Source organism: Onychomys torridus, chromosome 7, assembly GCF_903995425.1.
Source record: "Onychomys torridus chromosome 7, mOncTor1.1, whole genome shotgun sequence".
Lineage (NCBI taxonomy): Eukaryota > Metazoa > Chordata > Mammalia > Rodentia > Cricetidae > Onychomys > Onychomys torridus.
Window position 1 is genome coordinate 43,309,373 of NC_050449.1, and position 22,264 is coordinate 43,331,636.

At 44.1% G+C, this 22,264-nt stretch overlaps 1 protein-coding gene across 15 annotated transcripts in view; it reads right to left on the bottom strand.

Moving 5' to 3' along the window:
* The window catches only part of Ncam1 (neural cell adhesion molecule 1), a 299,701-nt gene extending 297,810 nt beyond the window's left edge, over positions 1–1,891 (bottom strand). For 6 of the 15 annotated variants that reach the window (XM_036192174.1, XM_036192173.1, XM_036192172.1 and 3 more), the window contains exon 1: positions 1,497–1,890. In XM_036192174.1, coding sequence (XP_036048067.1) covers positions 1,497–1,548 — 52 coding nt within the window. In that variant the 5' untranslated portion in view covers positions 1,549–1,890. Of the gene's footprint in view, positions 1–1,496 lie in introns of all 15 variants that reach the window. The other 9 variants (XM_036192178.1, XM_036192177.1, XM_036192176.1 and 6 more) reach the window with 3 other exon arrangements.
* Positions 1,892–22,264: the final 20,373 nt, after the last annotated feature.

Consider the following 22,264-nt stretch of genomic DNA (forward strand, 5'->3'; position numbering starts at 1 on the left):
GTCTTGGCAGCTCGGGCGCCACCCGCGCCGCAATAAAAGCCTCTCGCGGCTTCCCGCCCAGCCAGCCTCGCTCTGATTGGTCGCCGACCGGAGTTGGCTGGAGGCGGTGGCCCAGCTCTGCTCTCCTGGTGCCCACAGAGGGGGGCGCGCTGGGTGCTCCCGGGGCCGCCCTGCGCACTCCCCACCCAGCGATCCAGAACAGGTATAGACAGCTACGTCTGGCAGAAGCGACAGCCATGTGCGGTCCCCTACGACTGGCTTGCTTTCAGCTGGTGCTTGGCAGCACACGCCCCCCCCGCCCCAGCTGTCAGCCCATCCCACCCAGCTCTTTGCGCGGCCCCAGCGGCCTTTTCTTCCCCCCTCTCCCAGTCCACAGGGACGCCAGAGCGCAAATCCTTGGATGGGGTGGGGGCAGCAGCTGGCGAGGAGGGTGGGCACACTGAAGAATTTTCCAGGGAAGCCGAGATGGAAATAGCCAAAATGCAATGCCCCCCCTTTTCCGGGATGCTGAGGATCTCTGGGCGGCGGCACAACCCCCGCCACCCGCGACAACATTGCTATGGTCTTTCTCCTGAGCGCTCCATTGTTCACACTTTGCCAGGATCAGGAACATTGCCCAGAAAAAGGAGACTGGGCGAGGTGTCTCGGGCAGCTGGCTACCTGCCATTCTTCGCTGGCACCGTGCAACCCTAGGCTCTCGGTGCGTGTAAAGGCACACGCGCGCACACGCGCGCGCACACACACCAGGCAGACCGGATCACGCCCTCCTCGCCCTCCGCCCCTCTGCACTTCCTCCTGTCAAAACGCGGCGCTGGACCCTCCCATCCCTCCGTGCTCCTGGCCGAGGGCAGGCTTTGCAACTACCCAGCAATTTGGCAAATGAAAAACTAACGTCATTTGCACGGGGGTGCAGGAACGACCACACGGCCCTGCGGTGCTGCCCAGGGTTGCCCCATTTTGCAAACCGTTATTCGGGGCGGGGAAGAAGGGGGAGTGCACGAAGGCTGCGAGCCTGACTTTATCACACCCCAGGACATAACGATGGGGAAAAGCTGCCCCAGCTTTATTGTTCACTCTTCCCGAAGCTTGACAAGCCCCTCTTGGTGGAAGACGAGCCCGGGGGCGACACCACCCGAGCCGCGCATCCCCGCCGCCCGCCTTCCGGGAAGGCAAAGCAGCGCTCCCCAGCTCCCCAGCACCGCAGCATCCCGGTCCTGTACCCCTGTCCCACCTCCGCGGGCACACAAGTGAGAAGGGCGTGCGCGGCCGCCACCGAGCAGGGAGGCAGCTGCGTCCAGCGCCGTCCCGGAGGGCACGGGTTTGGCTGGACAGCAAGGACGATGCGATGCGCTCTCTGCTCAGCTCAGTGAAAATGCTAGGTCTTAGCTTTACACATAAAACCTCCCAAAAGAACCGTGTTCCTCGGGCAAAAGGAGGAAGGACAGGGGCTAGCGGACAATTAGCAAACCCCATGTACAATTTTTTTTTAAATGTACCTGCAGTTCCCAGGAAAAACAAAGTCCAGATGAGATCCATAGTTCGCAGCATTGTAAACTGCCGGCTGGGAGGGATGTTCTGGCCGCGGTAAATTCTGTGCCTTCCCCTTGCTAGCGACTGTGGACGGCGGCGGAGCAACGGACCGAGAAGCAGACAATTGCCAGGCTGGGTATGATTATTTTTGCAGAATTGTTTCCTGCCAGCCACTGCCGAGCTGCGTTCACGCGCTGAGCGGAGAATGAGTGACAGTCCCAGCCTCAGCACACTCGCAACTCGGAGATCCCTGCGCTGGTCCGGGTTGGCTTTGATGGAACTGGGGATGCGAGCGACGGGCGGGGGGCGGAGGTGAGAACCTCACTGTGTCCTTCCACCACGCCGACCACAAATAGTTCCTCACATCCAGGAGGTAAGAGACAGGGGAGGCAGATGCGGCCGCCTGCAAAACGCGGCCTGGAGTCTCCAAGGGAGCCGGGCTCTTTCACCCGCAGCCTTCCAGGCTGAGCTTGGATTTCTTCTTTTCACCCTTTTCCTTCATTCATGCCTTCGCAGATCCTTCTGCCCTCCAGTGTTCCTTAAGCAGAAATTTGAACATTTTAATAATTACCAAAAGAAAAAAAGGAAAAGAAAGGGATTTTTGATTGAGTTAGATTTTCAAAGTTGTGGAATCCCTCCATTTAGTTACTAAAGTCCTTGCAATAGGAAGCATACGGCTTCGGTTTTTTTTGTTTTGTTTTGTTTTGTTTATTTTGAAATGAAGGAAATTGGAAATTTGGAGAGAGATGAGGGTTGCGGAGGTTTGTTTCGTTGTTTGTTTCTTTTCTCTTGGCTATGAAGTTTACCTTCCCACAGAGGGAGCAATAAACAGTAGCACATCTCAGATCTAGAAAGTGGGGGTGGGGAAGCCAGTCAGAAGAAAACGCAGAGACATCCAGAAGTAATATCCAGAAGTAACCAGAAACTGCTTACAGTATTGGAATCCTGCCCACTCTCTCCCTCTTTCTCGCTGACTTTTCTGTAGGTATTATGCCATGGGAGCAACATTAAACATTCTCCTTCAACAGGGCACAAGCCCCATCTTAAAGCTATGACAATCCAATACGACTGAGATATCAACACAAAGACTTCCATTAATCACACAGCCTTGTTTATTAGAAGAAGAGGATGGGGAACAGAGTGAAACCAGCACATATTGCCACCTGAACAGGGCTTGAGTTGCACAAGAAATACAGATGAGGGTGTTCTGGAGATGTCTTGACTGTGTTAGCCTTGCACAGTAAAACCCTCCAACAGGTAAGCACCAATTCACCCATATGCCCAAGCCCTGCCGTTTGCTTTAAAGGATAGATCACCTTCTGCTGGCTAACCAGTCACCCTCCAGCTCTCTTCTCTTGCATAATGTACCCAGTAGACCACATCACATGCTGGAATTTCCAGAGATCCATGGGAAGCACTCTCTTCCCCCCAGGAACTTTTCATGTTCACTTTTGTAATATTTACCTTATACTGACCATAAACAGTTCAAAAATACAGAAAAGTATAAAGGCTCAATGAATATCTCTATGCCCCACAGATTCTAAAGATAGTCACAATTTTTCTAAGTCTTCTTCATAGGCAAATAATTGTGTGTGTGTGTGTGTGTGTGTGTGTGTGTGCAAGTGTACATGTGTGTACAGCATGTGTATTAGTAGGTGTGGATGTCAGAAGATAACTTTGGGTGTTGATCCTTAGGCACTGTCTACCTTCTTTTTTCCCTCTTTTTTTGAGAAGCATCGCTCACCATCCTGGAGCTCTTATCTAGTAGCCTAGGCTTGCTGGGTAGTCCCCACTATGGATCTGACTGTCTCCACCTCCCGAGATCTGTGGTTATAAGCACACTGCCACACCTGGATTAAATAAACAAACAATAAAATTGGCTTCTGGGGTTTAAGCATAGGCACTTCACCTTGCAAGACAAGCAATTTACAGTCTAAACTACCTCCCTAGCCCTGCGTACAATTTTTATAATTAGCACATTCTTCGGGCAATCTGAAGCCTGCTGATTTTTTTCTAATGTCATAGAAGCATTTCCCTGCAGCCATGAGAAAAATCTCTCTAAATAGCTCTATAATATTTCTTCGATGGATGTCTCCATAGCGTTTCCCTCAACACTGGATGTTTAGATTGCTCTCAGAGTTTGATAATATACTTTTATGAACATCAATTCATTGTTGGGTAGCCATTGTATTTAGTCCTGTATTTGATAGATATACATCTACTGTAGTATGATCTGGAATATTCCTCCAAGGCCCAAGAAATCAAACCTTGGCCCCAGTGTGGCTCAACTAGGGCAGGATAGAACATTCAGTGGTGGGGACGAGAAGGAAGCTAGACCACTTGAGGTTGTGTCTTGAAAGGGATACCAAGAACCCTGTCCCTCTCCTCTCTCTGGTACTTTTTCTGCTGACTATAAGGTGGTTTTTTGTTTTTTTTTTTTTTTTCCTTCCCCGGATTCCTTACTATGATGTGTTCTTTTGCGCCAGGCCCAAAGGCAGCAAGATGAAGGCTCCATAGACTGAGATCGCTGAAGCCATGAGCTGATAGGACTCTTTCCTCTCCATGAGCTGTTTGTATCAAGTATTTGTCTCTGAGACAGAAATCTGGTTGTCATGCATTTACATACACTTTGGATGGCTGTCTTTGGCTCCACATTGTCTTTTGCCAGTGTGTAAAAAGACCACATTATACCTTACAACTTTATGCGGATGAATGTATCAGACTCTTTGCTAATGAACTTTTCAGTGCAGAGAAACATGAAGAGAGAGGGACGAGGGTGGAAAGGAGTGAAGGTTGGAGCACTCAAATAATTTTTTTCTAATTTTACCACTCAGAGTGAGAGACACACTCATCCCTGCAAACTTTGCTTCTTAGAGCCCATGTCAGTACAATTAAAAGATTCCTCACTACTTTTCGCCCCAAATGTCCCTATTTTTAGCCTTTAGATGTAGACAAGTGTGGAAATCCTATCTCACTTCAGTATGAATAGACTGTTTTCCCTTTCTGTCTCTCTCCAGCCTCTCCCGTTGCTGTGTAGCTGTTCTCTGCTGTCATGACTCATTCTAGAATTCCGTCCCAGCTACTCCAGTCCACAATCCTAGGATCTCTGCAATGTTCCTTTAACAGTGTGGATCACTGGTCCCCAGTTCTACAGCTTCTTCTGTGTTCTTTTTCCACACTCTGCCCATGAACAATTTTTCTTAAATTTGATAAAGCCATGGCTGACTATGCACATCTACTGAGAGAGAGACAGAGAGACAGAGACACACAGAGAGAGACAGAGACAGAGAGAGACAGAGAGAGAGAGAGAGTCAGTCTAGGCTGTTAGGCATACATACTGCAGCTCTCAGAGTCCCAAGGGTCCATGTAGAGGAAGGAAGACGGAGACACCCAGACTATGTGTACGAAGGGAGATTTATTTGTGTCATCTAAGAGGCCAGCCACAGCCAGAGGCCAGCCAGATAGCCAGATCAGTGTTGGGATGGATGGTAGGTCCTGGTTTCAGACAGTGTAGTGGGAAAGGAAACAAAGAGCTTCCAAGAAGAAAACAACAGAATTTCAAAATGGTCTCAAGACTAGACCTAAGTTAAAAGAAGAAACACCAAGTTCCTTTCATTCATTCCACATATATCTACAGAGTATCAAGTAAATGCCTGGTACTGCTCTAGACACAGGGGTTTGTAGTAGTGGATTTGCATTCTTACAGAGAATACAGATGATAAATCACTAGACAGCTAACATATAAGCAATGATAAGTATGAAAGGGAATAACACAGGGAGTTCCTGGGTACAGAGGGGTTGTCCTTTTAGACAGGAGACTGATGTGGAGACATCTAAAAAAATCTAAAGAAAGGTGTGAGATCAAAGCTTCCTATGTTGGCAGTTGAAAAGCTGCTGGTGCCAGGGACAGAGAATAGGAAAGGAAGGGAGATTCAGATGAGATGGTAAGCATAGGAGCAAGGATGCCAGCCAGCTCTGGACATTCTGGGTCTGAGGCACAGAAGGCATCTTCCAGTGGCGATGTGCAGGACATGGGAGATACTATGTCAGTAGGGGTGTTCCTTGATTTAAGGTATGTGCAGAAGGAGTAGCCAATGTAATAGAGGAATAGTAGACCAAGAAATGGGAAAATGAAACATGCTGTAAAAACATAAAGGAAACAGAAATGTTCAAAGTAGTTAAAAATAAAGGATAGTTTAAAAGATCTTCTAGGATTTGGCCATTTGGAAGGTCTTCAGTGGGCTCTGAGAGAGCAGATTTGTGGAGATATTGGGAAAGAGATGTCTTTATCCTCGGGATAAAAGAACGAGAATGAAGGAGCCAGGGAAAGGGAGCATTGGTTCCAGCAGTGGGTGACAGCAGAAAATGTGACAGGACAAGAAGGAGGAAGGAGGCAGAGGAGGAGGAGGAGGAAGACGGGGAAGAGGAAGAGGAGCAGGCAAGTTTGAAGCAGAAGGAAGCTTGAAAGGGGTGCTCCTACATGTGTTCTCTATATTGTTATTTACATGCTTGTTTTTCAGAACTGGGGATAGAACCAGGGTCTTGTGCATGCCAGGAAAGTGTTTGACACTTGACTGCACCCCAACTCTCTGTGCTTCTGTTTTGATATGGTGGTGGTGTTATCTGGTTATAACATAAATTAAATTAGTTGTCGATTCCTGCTCACAGCCTCTGTGATCTTATACACTAACTCAACATAACACTGTTTTTGACAAACAAACTTGGTCTAGGTTCTAGTATAGTGTCTCTATTTAGGCCTGGTTTCCTATTTCTATTATTAAGGAGAACCCTGTCTTAGTTAGGATTTCTTTTGACGTGAAGAGACATCATGATCACAGCAACTCTTATAATATTTAATTGGGGCTAGCTTATAGTTCAGAGGTTTAGTCCATTATCATCATGGTGGGTCATGGTGGCATGCAGGCAGACATGGTACTGGAGAAGTAGCTGAGAGTTCTACATCTTGATCCACAGGCAGCAGAAGGAGACTGTGTCACTAGGCCTAGCTTTAGCATATGAGACCTCAAAGCTCACCCCCACAGTGACACACTTCCTCCAAGAAGGCCACACCTACTCCAACAAAGCCACACCTCCTAGTAGTGCCAGTCCCTATGGGCCAGGCACTGAAAAACATGAACTTATGGGGCCATTCCTATTCCAACCAGCACAAATCCCAAATATGATCCCAGGATTCACAGCTACCCTAAGATTTTTGTTTCATATTGTCCTAGGTAAAATGTGCTCTGGGAAGACCAGAAGCTTAAGACCAACATAAGAAGTGGCACAGAGATAAAATAAGATAGAAAAAAAAAAATGTGTCCAAAGTGCTGAGAATGATCCTGGAAAATATTAGGGCCAAGGGATGAACCTGAGCCCATAAATCCAGAGAGTGAAAGCTCTTAGGGAGCCCCCAGTCTACTCCTTCCTTCTCATATTTCTAAGCTCTCTTGCAGGATGAGGTGGAAGCAGCCTCCTACCCTCCCTGTTCAAGAAGGGGCCAGGCACTGATTAAGGACTTCTGGGTGTTCACAGTAATTCCACATGACTAATATTGGGAACTTCCAAGGTAGGGAAATAAGACAGGGATCGACCCAGCACTACGCCTTCTCTATATGGTCTGCACACTGCACAACTTCGAAGTCTGCCTTTCAAATCCCACTCATATATTAATATAGCTGTTATGACAATTTTTTCTGGCATCTGTTGAAGTAATGTGTTGAAGAAGGAGTGCTGTTTTCTTCTGCTCTGTTTCTTATTGTGGAAGTAAGGGGTTTTGGGAATCAACTTCTTGGTGGGAAGAGAAGGGAAAGAAGTAAGGAGAGAGAAGGGCCACACAAGGTATAACAAGGCCTTAAATTGCCCTCTAAGGGCACCAAAATAGTTACAATGTCCTCACATTGAACAGTTACCAGACTCAGGCCACGTCTGGAATTTGATCTTCAACTGTGAGCACTATCTAAGGGACAGCTAAGAGATTAGAGCATCCCCTGGCCCTGCAGGGAGAGTCCAGGCTGCTTGGTATAACACCTGCTGCCAGGAGTTAATCTGTAAATTAAAGTATCAAGTTTGAGAAAGCTAAATTTTCCTTCTCTGTAGCTGTAAAGTTTTAAATGTACATAACAATTTGTTGCCATTTTAACACGGATGGTTCTTGGCACTGGGTCCATTAACATCATAAAAGTATCAACAGCACCCACCCCGGAACTTGCTCATCTTCCACAGCTGAAACTCTTTTCTGTGGCATACCATCTCTAGCCCCTACAACCCTTGGCAACTACCAGCCTATGTGATGCTCCTATGAATCTTGTAGGGAATCATGTAAGAAGAATCATACCATGTGTATCTTTTCATGCCTGTCTTGTTTCACTTAGCATCATGTTTTCAGGGCTCACCCTTGTTGCAGCACATGTCAATTTCTTGCCTTTCTAAGTCTGAATGGAGTCTTGTATGCCATGTTTACTTCATCTATTCATCCATGAATGGAGGAATTTTTTCTTTGTGTGTTTTTTTTTTTTTTTTTGTCTAGTAAAAATAATGCTATGCTGAACATAGGTGTATAAATATATTTGAGTCTTTGCTTTAAGTTCCTTTTGGTGTATAACCAGATATAGGATTGTTGCTTCATATAGTGGTTCTACATTAAATATTTGAGAAGTTTCTAGAACCTTTTCCACAAGACTGCACATTATTTTATATTCCCCAGCAAAATGGGTAGGAGCTCTGATTTCTCCACAATCTTTGTTCTTTATTTTGTTCATTCTTTCTGCGTCTTCTTCCCTTCTCTCTTCCTTCCTCTTCCTCTTCTCCTAGCCATCCCAATGGGACGAGATGAAGTATTAACTTATTGTGGACTTGACTTGCATTTCCCTGGTGCCCGTTCATATCAAATACCTCTCCCTGTGTCTATTGGCCATTTTTACGTTTTTGAAGAAATGACCATTTAAGGCTTGTGAAAGCCTGTTTTTCAGTTAGGGTTTTTGTTTGTTACTGCTACGTTACAGATATCCTTCACATAAGCTGCATAGCAATCTCTCATCAGATCCATGAGTTTAAAGTGTTTTTGCATTGTATGGGTAGCGTTTCTACTGCTGGTCCGTCTTCTCAGACATAAAAGTTTAAATGTTTCATGAAACTTAACTATATTTAAACTCTTATTGCCCATTCTTTTTATGCCATACTCAAGAATTTATTGCTAAATCCATATCCCATAGCTTTCCCTGTATATTTTCTTTTAAAGGTTTTAAGATATTTAGCTCTTATATCTAAGTCTTGGATCTGTTTCGAGTTAATCTTTGTAGATGGTAATTGGTGAGAACACAACCTCTCTCTCTCTTCTCTCTCTCTCTCTCTCTCTCTCTCTCTCTCTCTCTCTGTGTGTGTGTGTGTGTGTGTGTGTGTGTGTGTGTGTGTTTAGTTTTCCCAGAACTACCATTTGTTGGAAAAATAATTGTCCCTTTCCTGTTGGATAGTCTCGGCACCCTTGTCAAAATTCTCTTGACCACATAAGCTAGGGTTTAGCTTGCTACAGTTCCATTGGCCTGTACACCTGCATTTATTGCTGGTGCCACACTAGTTTGGCAGTAATATTTTTTGAAATAAGTTTTAAAATCACAAAATAAGAGAATGCCAAGCTCATTCTACTTTTTCAAGATTCTTTTGTCCATTCAAGGTCCTTTAAGATTCCACATGAATTTTCAGATGGTTTTTCTATTTTTGTAGAACCAATCATTGGGTTTTTACTAAGAATTGAGGAATGATCTTTTCTAATATTCCCAGAATTGTAGTTTGAATCAGGTCATCTTGTATATGTGAATATTGTTGAGCTCATACTTCATCACTATGGGAAACCGAGTCATAGAGAACTGTCACAAACTGCCGATCTGGGTATACTCCTCCCTAACATCCATATGGCAGGATGAAACAGGATCAAATCATTAGAATCAGGCCATGGGATGTATGGCTAGCATCGGGTAACTACAGTGAGCTAGCAAATAAAAATATGAATTTAAATGTTTCCTTGGCTCTAAGCTGAGTTCACATCCCAAGACACCTAACTTCCTGTTTTGTCCAAATAAATAAAAAGACAAAAACTCTAGAATAGGTGGTATAAAAAACTGGAGAAAGATCTGGAGACCCCATGCCAAGGGGGTTTAAAAATCACAAAATGTAGTTGGGTTTTCAATAAAGGCCTAACTTACTTTCTGTCTCTGTCTTAGTTACTTTACTATTACAGTGAAGGGGCATCATGACCAAAGAAATGTATAAAAGAAAGCATTTAATTTGGGGTTCATGGTTCTAGAGGTTAGTGTCTATGACCATCATAGAAGGGAGTTTGGCAGCAGGTAAGCGGGCTTAGTGCTGTAGCAGTAGCTAAGAGCTTACACAATCCACAAGTGTGAGGCAGAGAAAAAGAGAGATAACTGAGAATGGGGTGGGCTTTTTGAAACCTCAATCTCAAAACTCAGCCCCTAGTGACACACCTCCTCCCACAAGACCACCTCCTAACCCTTCTGTAAACAGTTTCACCAACTGGAGGACCACGCATTCAAATATATGAGCCTATGTGAGTCATACTCATTCAAACCAACAACACCTCTTTTTTACTCCACACATCCCTAGCAGTGAAGTGAGCCTTCAACTCCCAAAGCTTGACAATCCAAGGCCAAAATCCCAGCTTCTCAACCTGTAGGCTCTATATAGTAAGGTAAACAAACTTACAGCTGTGAATTGCCTTTTCCTTGTCCACAAAACTGGATTGAGACAGCAGCTGTCTTTCAGATTTACTATAATGTAGATTAAGATAATATTCATAGAGGGCTTAGTGTGAACAGACACTTGTTCAACCGCAGTATGCTGAACACTTAGCACATTCAAGGCACGGTGTCGGTAGTTGGGAAAGAGGGAAGGAGGAGAGCAGGGATAGGACAGGAACACATAAATAATTGTTTATAGGCTCATTAAGGTAAATAAATGAAGATAACAAAATACAACTTCGAGTCATGCAAGAAATAACTGTTATTCCTTGGTAAACAGTGATGGGGAATAATTTATGCTGGATCAGAGAAGGCTCCTTGGAGGAGGTTGTAAACTGCAACGTTAAGAACAGGAGATACCACTTGTGAAGAGCAGAGATGCACTCCAGAGTTGTTCAAAGACCCCTGCCCTAGGAAAACCTGGGTGATTCCAGAAACTAACAGAATGCCAGAGTAGTCAGAATGATAAGAGGGCATGGGCTGAGTCTAGGGTAGTACTCAAGAGCCACCTTGAGGGTGAAAAGGGAGAGTTATCATTTCGTTCAAAGTCCAAGGAAAGCCTATTGAAGTATTTTTAGCAGTCCAGGGATGTGAGCTGCCTTGGGGGAGTTTAATGACTAACTAACATCACTCCAGCTGCTGAGGGGAGGCAGGACAGAGGTGGAGAGGCAGGACGGAGTGTGGGGAACCCAATCAGAAGCCCCCACAGGAATCTAGGGAAGAGATGATGGTGCCTAGGGAGATGGTGACAGGAGATGGAATTGACCTAATTTGATTGTGGGTGTGAAAGAAGAGAGAAGGAAACAAAATTGTTCAAAAGACACAGGGAGAATTTGTGTGGCAGGGAAAGGAAAAGGAAGAAGTTTCAGGTTTGGATGAGTGGCATCTCCCTATGAAAGACCCCCAGATATCAGAGATTTCAAATAACAGAGATATCGGGCTGGTGGCCAGACAAGGGTTGGAGTACAGAAGAGAGGACACAGGACACAAGCATTTCAGAGAGAGTCATTAGAATGAATGGTCTCTTACCTGGGAGAAAGATGAGGTGACCAAGTATGGACAGGTGTGGGAGGAGAGAAAATGGTCCAAGTTCTAACCCTAAGAATACAGATGGTACAATGAAATTGAGACCGGACACAGGGGAGGCAGGAAGTCCACACTGAGACAGTGGTGTCTTGGGAACCAGAACCTAACAGAGGAAACTGCCATTCAGGTAAAAACTGTTCAAAAGTTAAGTGAGGACCCACAGAGGGGTACCCATTAGATTTGAAGATATTAGGGTGACCCAGAAGCTTAAGAAGGACAAATATACTCTCTGGGCTCTAAGTGAGTGCTAGTGAAGGCTAGCTGTAACAACAGCAACACTGGGGACCTACCCAGCCTTTCTTTGCATTTCTGTGACAATAGAAACAGGTTGGAGTGGGTCTAGGCCATCAGGAGCTCAGGCTGGTTGATCAGTCCAAGGGAAGCAGGGATGCTTTGTTGCTGCTGACGCTGCTTTTGGGCTTTGGTTGTTGTTATTACTGTGTTTTGTTTCTATTGACGCGTCGTCTTGCTAGGTGGGCTGCAAAGTTGCAATCCTCTTGCCTCGGCCTTCTGAGTGCTCTAAGTCCTGGGATTGTAGGCCTGGACCATCATGCACTGCTGAATTTGGTCATATTGTTAAGGACCATCTAGCTTTTCTTGATGTTTTAGAAGACTTGGTAGATCAGCAATTGGGCTAAGAGAAAAGAGGTCTTTTTCTCCCTCTGCCTGCCATCTCTATGTCTCTAGCTTGATCCTGCTCCTCCCACCCCAGTCCTGCTCTTCTGTGTGTTCTTTGTTTGCACTATTGTCTTTTTATCACACACTAGAACAGGTCCAGGATTAAGGAAAGAATCTCTCTAGATAGGTCTCTCTGGGCTCACCTGAAGCTTTGGGGCCAGAGGCCCATCCGGGAAGTCTGTGCTACTCTGTCTCCTGAGCATGCTTAGAGAAGGAGAGAGGAAGCAGAGAGATGAGAAAGCAAGACAACAAGCATCCATGTGGATTGCAAAGTTATTACTCCACCCCCTGACCAGTGTCGACAGCACCACTTCTTTGCAAAAAGAACCACAAGGGTTCTCATTTCCGCTTTGGACAACCACTGTGCTGGAGGGTGTTAAAGAAACACCGTGCCTCAGAGGACAGTGCGACCAGATCTTAAAAAGTCCTGAGCTTCAAGTCAGTATAAAACAGCTCTCACCCAGGCAGCCTTTTACTTATTTTTTTCCTCCTTGCCTCTTGACCCCTTGGATACTAAGACTGCAACAGAGCTAGAGAGCTCACAGGCATTCCCTGGAGACAGGATACTCATTCCAGCCACACTCCTAGAGAAATTCCCTATTACATCAGCCAGAGCTGTGGAAAGGGCCAGGTGCACTCCAGCAGGGAGACTCCCTATCCTTGCATCAGCAAAATAAAAATGGAGAGGCAAGATCCACCTCAGTGAGTAGTGCAAAAAGGAATGTGACAAACACCAGACCACTGGCCCCTGCTGTCCCTCGATGCCCCCTCAGTGCCGGTACCATAAATGTCACTTAAAAGTTTGGCGGAAGAATGGGCTCCATAAACAAATCAACAAAGGAATCAAGGTTCCTTTGTTCTGTGATTTTAGCCCAAGAAGTCTTGGACAGCTCAATGGAAGCTGCTCAGAGCCCTCTCTCCTCTCCTGTCTCCCCGTGGGCCGCTGCTTGAGCCCCTAGTCTTGTTTTCCCACCCCTGTTCCCTCCACTCCCACCTCCCCTTCCCCTAAAGCTAGCTATCAAAGGAGAAGAAATCAGTGGACAGCTGCAAGTATTGCTGCCCTGCCTAAGCCCCTAGATTAGCTCCGATTTCCCTCAGAAGGAAGTCCTAGGCAGTGGTGGCTCACTGTGATTGGGCCTCTTCCCCTCACCAGCCCTGACTCTCTGGGCCCCACTGCAGACCTCCAGCATCGCACCCATCTCCTGCATGAGCTGCACTGAACACCTGCTAGCAACCTGCTTGTCCTCCATCTATCTTCTGAGACTCAGTTAAGATGAGTCACCTCTCTCTTGACCCTTCCCATCTCTCATTTCTCCCGTCCTTCCTCAGGGTTGGTTGCTTTTCCCAGAATCCTCCAGGTTTTTCACTTATAGCTCACACTTACTATAGTCTCGGTGTGTGCTCTGGCTTTGGCTCTTCCACTGTCTCCATCGCTCGCATGTTGCCCTACGTCCAGCAGGTATTCTACAATTACTTTGGAATGAATGAAAATATGTCATTAATCATTCCTTGGACTACTTTCTCTCTCTCTCTCTCTCTCTCTCTCTCTCTCTCTCTCTCTCTGTCTCTGTGTGTGTGTGTGTGTGTGTGTGTGTGTGTGTGTGTTTAAACAACTCTGTGCTTGCTGCTCAGGGAACAAAATACATTGTATTGGCAATTTCATATCTAGCAAGAAAAGCCAGGTTTCATCATCAACATCTCAGACTAGCCTCAAAAACAAATGGTTTTGGTTTTGGTTTTTTTAGTTCTGGGTTTCCTTATTTGTAATCAAGAACTTCTTCTTCTGCTCACCAATTGTTTCTTATTTAGTGTCTGAAAAGCCCAGGTACCCTGATACCACACCCACCTTTACAGTATAGTGTGTTCCTCTCAGCTCTAGAGTGCTAGACACAAGATCTCTCCAGAAGAGGCCTGCCTTGGCCCCAGACCCCTTGCTGGTCATTCCCTCCTCTCTTCTGCTTAGATCCTTTTTTTTTTTTCCTCCTACACATTGCTGGCCTTTTTGCCTTTGCTACTGAAGCTCTTATTAAATGGAATGACAAAAACCCATTGTGATCCCATCCCATCTCTATATCTGCTAGATACTTCAGATTATCGTCTCTACATGATTTCTAAACAAGGGAATGGGGAAGCTATCCCTTATATTAGAAAGTCACAGCACAGACTTCAGTTTACCTGTTGACAATATTTTCACTCTCTTTTTTAAAGTCCAGAATGCAGCCTCCCAACAGAACTGGGGATGTGGAATAGAAAGTAACAATTCCTTCAAGATCTTGCTTTACCCTCTAATCCTGCTGCTTCTCACCTGGCACTTGTGTGTATTCCAGCTTGTTAAGTAAGGTCTTTCTCAAATGTGATGCTCAGAGCAAAGCTTGACAGTCTAAAAGATATCATTCTGATGTCAGGGAGTCATGCTTCCTTGTATCAAGAGGCTAAAAATTGTCCCATACAGTCCAGGCTTATGGAGGCCAGCCAATTGCTAAGGCAGAGTTGAAATTCTAATGCAGGAGCTGAGAGATGGTCCTGTGGGTAAAGATACCTGCTACCAAGTCTGATGACCTGAGTTCCATCTCTGGAACTCACATGGTAGAAGGAAAGAACAGAGTTCCTCAAGTTATCCTCTGATCTCCACACATGCTCATTGGCACACAGATGCATATATATATATATATATATATATATATATATATATATATATACACAATAAACAAGTAGGTGTAGGAATTTTTAAAAACCCATACTAATTGTGTTATCTACTCTCCATCAAACCCATCTCCTTATCTACCCATACCTTGGAAAATACAATAAAAGAAAATGTATTGAAGAAAAAAATGGTATTTATGTTACAAAATAATTATGAAAGGATCTTTTAAATAAGTTAGTATATCATTTAAATATTTCTATGTATTCATTTATTCAAATACCTTCTTATTCCAGGACTTAATCTAGGCATGATCAGTTGATATAAACTATCTTCTTTTTCCTTACAGAAAAAGAGGGGGAGAAGGACAAAGGAAATAAAAAGGTTTTGTGTACATTTCTGAGAATACTTACACGCTTATATTTGCCTTTCACACAATTATGTGAAATTTAGCAATTTGCTCAAAGATCTGATGCAAGAATGTCTTGCTCTACATTGATCAGCATAAGCTAGGTTCTGCAGCAATAACAGCTAACTCCCAAGTCTTAGTGACTAAAGAAATAACCAGTTGGGGGCTGTGGAGATGGCTCAGGAGGTCAAATGCTTGCTCTGCAAGCCTAAGCATCTAAGTTCCACCCCAGGACACAAGTGAAAAAGCTGGGCATGCTGGTATAAATGTGTGATTCCAAGGCTGGGGAGGCGGAGACAGGGGATCCCTGGAACTCCCTGGCCAAATAGCCTTTCACTCCCAGGGAGAGACCCTGTTTCAAAATCAAAATGGGTGGCTTGTGAGGAATGGCAGTCAAGGTTCACCTCTAGACTCCACAGGTACGCCATCTATAGACACACATGTGGGTGGAGAGGTGGGGAGAGAAGAAAGTAGGGGAGAGGGGGAGGAAATAGATCAAATTGCTTCATTTTCACATAAGTTCAAAGTTCTGAACTGTGCTGACTCTGACATTCAATGTATTTCCATGTGTAAACACCAAAGGGGACATGATAAGGAAAATCACTTGTATGCCTTTGAGTTGCCTACCCACCACTTACACTTCCATTTCTTAGACCAAAACAAACCATATTGACATCCCTATCTTCAAAGGAGCAGGGAGGTAGAAATGTATCATGCCTAGTAATAAAATCAGAACTATTTCATGAACAACCATGCCTATCATTGGTCCCAAAGCCTACAGTCTTTCCCACTACTCTATACTCACAGCTAGAGGGGGGAAGATTAACAGCTTTCAAAGGGACTAGGGGCAGAGGAACATAAATCCTAAGAGTTGGGAACCATTACCCAGGAAAGATCAAAATCAGGAATGAAGATAAGTTATCTCTAAAATATACATGAGCATCAGTGAAGAATGGATGGATCTTTGTGACATGACTCAGGCTCACCCACAGATTTACAAGCACCTGTAAGAAGATGAAATCTTGCAGAATTTTAACAGCCAGGACTTGGTTTGAAGACCTATTATGTAATAGCCCATCTCTGGCTAAAATTTATACTATAGCAAGGCGTCTAAGTGCAAGGAAAGAAGCTGCCCTTTGCTTCCTGCCTTTACTTTTGATATAAATGGAAACACTAGAGACAGAAGTTGATTTTCACTTCTTTCTGAAATGATGTCTTTGCAATTAGCCAGAAAGATAAAAGTGATAAATATGCAGAAGAAAGCTCAACTTGGGAGGACAGCATTGTCCCCCCCCACAGACACAGATAAGTCATCTGCTGAGCTGCACTATCATGAAAATCCTTGAAGGAATCCAGACTCACGACAACACCTCACCTTTTCCTAGTTATAAATGTTGAGTCATGGGTGATCCAAATGAGCTCATTACACACTGCATGCAACTTCCCTACTGTTGTCTACTAGATAACACTTAGTCATCGACAAGCTTAATTACCCCAAAGCAGATACCAAACACCCGCTGAAAAGTTCTCCCAGGTCCTCCCTTCACCTTCACACACACACACACACACACACACACACACACACACACACACACACAGTCTTTTCCACCTTAGGAAGAAAATTCTGCACTCGAAAACTGCTTATGAAAGTGTAGAATCCAAGAGTTCAAAATGATGCAACCACTTAGTAATCGGGCCTATCACCTGGGTAAACACAGGCAACGCCTCTTCATCAATAACTTGAAGAGACTGGACTTATTTTCCAGGCCTGGCTTCTCCGAAATACACAAAATAAAAAGGCTTGCTTTGCTTTTAAAGAAAATGTCACCTGTTCAGCTGCTTGCCCAGGGCGTGGCTGTCTGGTTCATAATGGAATGCAGTCTTTGTATTCACATCTATTTTAGTAATTCACATACCCTGCCACAATGCACATATTTTAGTGTTATATATCAGATGGTTCAAAAGATAAGCGTTATAAATAAATATGTGTGTTCTGTATTCCAAACACAAATACCAGAGACATTCAATTCTTAAGAAAATTTATTAATCTAAAATAATTAGTATTTTCGATCTGAGCATGGCTTTTGGCCTCTGCTCATGTGAGTAATTAGAGTGAATGCAAACATAATGTGATATCAAGATGATATCCAAGAATTTCTAATGGATGTAATTATACTGGGTAGCATAGGTGGGTAGATAGATGACAGACAGACAGACGGACAGATAGAAAGATTTTTTTCTTCCCTAGTTAAAATGTTTGTTTTCACTATTGGTAATTTACTTAAAAAGCCCAGTATCTAAAAGAAGAAAAATTATTTTATTGTTCATTTTGGGTTTTTGAATCAAGGTCTCCATACATAGCCCAGGTTAGCCTAGAGCAGTGGTTCTCAACCTTTCTAATACTGTGATCCTTCAATACAGCTCTTCATGTGTGGTGACTCCCAATTATAAAATTATTTTCATTGCTACCTCATAACTACAATTTTGCTACTGTTATGAATCTCAATGTAAACACCTTGTTTTTTCTGATGGCCTTAGGTGATCCCTGGGAAAAGGTCATTTGCTCCCACAGGGGTCACAACCCAAAGGTTGAGAAATCCCGGCCTAGAATTTGCCATCCTGCCTCAGTCTCCGAGTGCTAAGAGCACTCAGCACTGAAATGGAGCACCCGCACTCTGGCCTGTTCTGTTGTTTGGAGCAGGTAAATGTCAGATGTAGTGTTGAGCTGTGGATGGATTAACTGTGAGTGAAGGAAGACAGAAATCATTTACTTTCACTCCTTTTTAAAAATGAGGAGGATGTTTGTGCTGATCTTGTCTTTTCTTTCTTTTTTTTCTTCCTATCACCTCTCCTACCTCAGAGTAGAACAAGGACTCCACACTGCCCAGGGTACCAGGCCTCAATGCTTTTCTGTGCTTCCCTCTCTTTCCATCCACCTAACATTAGTTTCTCACTGTTTTTTGGCACAGATTCTCCATTGACGTCAAATGGTTCTCCTCCAGACCCTCTACACATGCCCTGCTCCTTCATTTAGCCACTGAAAAAAACAAAAACAAAAACAAAAACATCTATTGAAGATTTGCTTTGTGTGCCAGGCTGGAAGGTAGGGCCTGGAGAATAATAGTTTGCAGCTTTTGTCTTTATGGAGCTTGGAGTCCTGGGTGTGAGGATGGGGAGACAGGCCCATAATCAGATAATCACAGTATTGCACAGTGTACCCAGGGGGCCCTAAGAAGGAAATCACTGTGTGTGTGTGTTTGGGGACGGGATGTGTATTGATGGAGAGGTCAAGGACAGCTTCTCAGAGGCCAGCTGAGCTGCTCATTGGACATTTGCCAAATGAGCAAGTGGGGAGAAGGTATTTTGGGCAGAGGGAACATTCTGTACAAAGGAATGTTGTATCAGCTCATATTGCTAGTCTGTGGCTGTTAAACTCTGATTCAGCCTCCTTTCAGACTAGCAACATAGTTCCTTAAGCCTAAGAGGAAACTCAGAGATGATCCAGTCTGTTCCCCTCACTTCACAGATGTGAAACCTGAGCCTTAATGTACTGAGCTATGGATCAAGCTTGACCTGTGGCCAACACCCCACTAAGAGTGTTCACGCATTCAACATATTGAGCACCAACCAGGGGAAAGGTACCATGACATATGCACAAGTGAATTGAATCTGGCTTGGTTTTTCTCCTGCAGGAATTGGTGTTTTTGTGGTTATAGCCAGAAATTGAGAGCAGCTTCCTGTCAGAGGATCCAAGTAGAAAGCCTAGCCTCAACACTCGGCCTGGTGACCTTGGAAGGGTTACCCTTGCTCACCGAACCTAAGTTTCAAGTGATGTGAATCAGCATACTAATCAGGCTTTCTTCATGAGTTTGTTACAAGGATTAGGCATGATAATATTTGCAAGGCATAGGCACTCAACAAATCTTAGGGTTCAGTAATAAAGCTTTAATACAGTACAGGGAAGTTAAGTGATGATACAGAGTCCACAGTCAAATTAAAACGAGTTGTATGACTAATTAATTAACATTTCAATTCCAAGGTCTTTACCTGATCAAAATTTACCACATAATTCCTTGAGAATCTCAGTTCTTCAATCCCTGTGTCAGGCCAAATTTAAATGGAGATTTTTCTTCCCCCTAAGGTCCAGTAACCTCCCACACTATAATGAAGCCTAATTACTCTATGAGTGTCACCTAATCTTTAAAATTGGTAGGTCTGAACTGTATCCTAGAAATCAACTGTTTTAGAAGGAGAGAGACTTTCCCGGTGCTATGGGTTATACTCAAGCCATTTGTACTGTGATTTGTGCCACTAGGATCCGTGAGAAATTGTGAGGCCCCACTATTGGTGTTGGAAGCACTGTGAGGAACAAAATGGATGGCACTCTACTGAGAGGAACAAAAATGAACAAAGAAGACACGAGATGATTTTAGCTAAGTGATTTTAGGTAAGATAGAACTTCGGAACAATGAAAAGTTTCCACAGATGGGATGGACCTCTAGGTAGCAGATGTTTCACAGCTTCAGGGGTTCCAGAAGATGTGAGGACCCAATATCTTTACTCTGTAGAAGACATTTGGCATGGCTGTGAAGCAGACTGGACGGAGTGCTTCTATAATACTAGTTAGCCATCTAAACATGTGTCTATTGGCCACCTACTATATATTCAGTCCCAAGATGCGAGCTAGACCATCGTCAATAAAACAAATAGTGTGTCTGTCTTAGATGTAACTGTGTGCTAGAGGACTGGCTGTCAAACTTTCCCTGAGGTAACCATCAATATTTGAAATCAGGCATGGAAGGAGTTTTTTCCTTATGTATAGCAATATATGCTTCCAGCTCAGGACAGGATGAAGCTTCATTCATCCAGCACGAAGTTCATACTATTCCTTATGAAAATTAGGTAAGAAAAGTAGTTCTGAGTGCAATGTGTGGAATAAATAAGAACTGTGAATGCCAGACTAAGATCACCCCAAGCCACAGCAGTAATGCTCAAATCATCAAAAACCTTCTTCAAGATAAAGTTACAGGGCATGACTTAAACATTTGTCTGGTTTTTATTTTACGTGCTCTGCAGTTCTAGCCCTCAACCTTTGACTCCGTGACCAGTTCTGGTTTGAGTTTGGGTTTGAACAGCTGCCGACCCCATCAGCCCATCAGTGCATTTGAGTAATAACTCATGGGAGGCTTTTAAGAGCTTGCACGTCCTTCATAGACTAGAAGCAGAGAGAAATGAGATTCCTTAGCAACAACATGTCACTCTAAATCATTACTGCCATTTCGTGAACAAAACGAGGATCAAAATAGAAAATATGCAGAGTGGGAGCGGCTCAGAGGACAGGATTGGCCATTGGGGATTTCAATCGCTTCGGTTTGCTTATTTTTCCTAGGTAAATTGTTGGCGTCCAAAGCTAGGGTTGCTTGTTATTTGTAACTTCTTTTTTCACTTAAAAAAAAGAGAGAGAGAGAGAGAGAAAGGCTTCTTTTCTATGCTCCTTGCATCGAGAATCAGGGCTGATAGAAACTGTCAGCTTGGGTTTTAAAGTAAGGGATGCCGTTGAAAACCTTCGCTGATTTGATTAAGGTTTTGCTTAGTATGAGTAAATATTGCAGCAGCCAAAAAGTAGCGAGTAAACACTCAAAGGGCTGAGCCGAAGACTGACCTCATTGTGGGGTTTTCTAATCAGCAGTTTTGGTTGAAAAAAAAAATGAAAATGGACCCCAAATGAGCCTTCGTGTGCCATGAACACTCTAAGGGCTGAGTGTGGGCCACATATGCTGGGTGGAGTAAATAGAGTTTGAGGCAGGGACAACTTTCCAACATAAACAGCAAAGGAAACCTCTTGGAAATGACTTGATAAACTGTTAAATAACAACTGCTTCTCACTTGGCTCAAGTCGGCTCAGGGCTGTGAGTGTTCTCGGATAGGAGCAACATTCCTGCTGAGGACCTACCTGGCTGCTGGTGCTTTAGCGCCTGTGTTTCTGTAGGAAGGATGGGGGAGGGAGAGTTGAGTCCCATAAAAGAAAAGATACTCTTGTGTGCACATGTCTCTGACTTAATTTTGCTCATGTGTTTATTATGTATTTGGGGAGTTTATATGTGCATGTAGGGGCCAGGGTCAACCTTAAGCTTACATTCTTCAGAACCCTCCATCTTATTTTTTGAGCCAGGGTCTCTCACTGAGACCTGGAGCTCACCCATCAGGCTAGGCAGGCCCTGAGGATCTGCTTGTCTCCACCTCCTTAGCGTTGGGGACAGAATGTGCCACCATGCCCCATTCTTCCAGAAGTTCTGAGGAGCAAACTCAAGACCGCTTGTCAGAACAGCAAGTCCCTTATCCACTGAGCCATCTCTTCAGACCCTCACATCTCTGCAGATTTTGAATTTCATGGAGTTTCCTCTTTTGCCAGTGTGATCAGTTACAGCTGTGTCTTTAAGCAAGTCCTTCCTTTTTGTTCCAGAGACCCCAGTGGGTTCTACTCTAAAAAGATGGTATTATTTCTGCTAACAGTTTCTTCATGGGTGGTCCTTGGGTGGCTTTACTGTTATCTGATGGATCTCCCCAGAGGTTTCTTTTGTAGGGGGATGCTCTCCATCCCCTGCAGGACATCTCCTTAGAAAATAGCAGGGCACTGTTGCCCTGGAAAGAGCTCTGTTTGACTTGACAGTACCAGGTTCCTTGCTGGCTACATTACTTTGCCATTTTACAAGGGGATTGTGTTTCCAAAACCACTCATTAAGTGTTGTTATCTAGAGAAGGTAGATGGATTTTTTTTAACTTGTTCATCATCTTTATACCACAGAGAAAAGAATGAAGCAAATATTCTTTGTACACCATGTATGTAATCTTGTTTAATCATATGGTAGCAACATACAGTACATTTTACCTACAGTGACCATATGTTAAAGACAAAACAACAACAACAACAAAAACACCCTACCTGACATTTAAAGAATTTACTTGCTTTCCAGTTGATTTTCCACAGTGTAATACAATAGTTTTGAAAAATAAAAATTTGATGGGTGATAGATGGTTCAGCAGTATAGGTACTTGCCAAGCAATCATGATGATCTGAGCTCTATCCTGGAACCCACTCAAGGGTTGAAGGAAAGAGCCTACATCACGGTGTTGTTCTCTGACCTCCACATGTGTGCTGTGGCACCT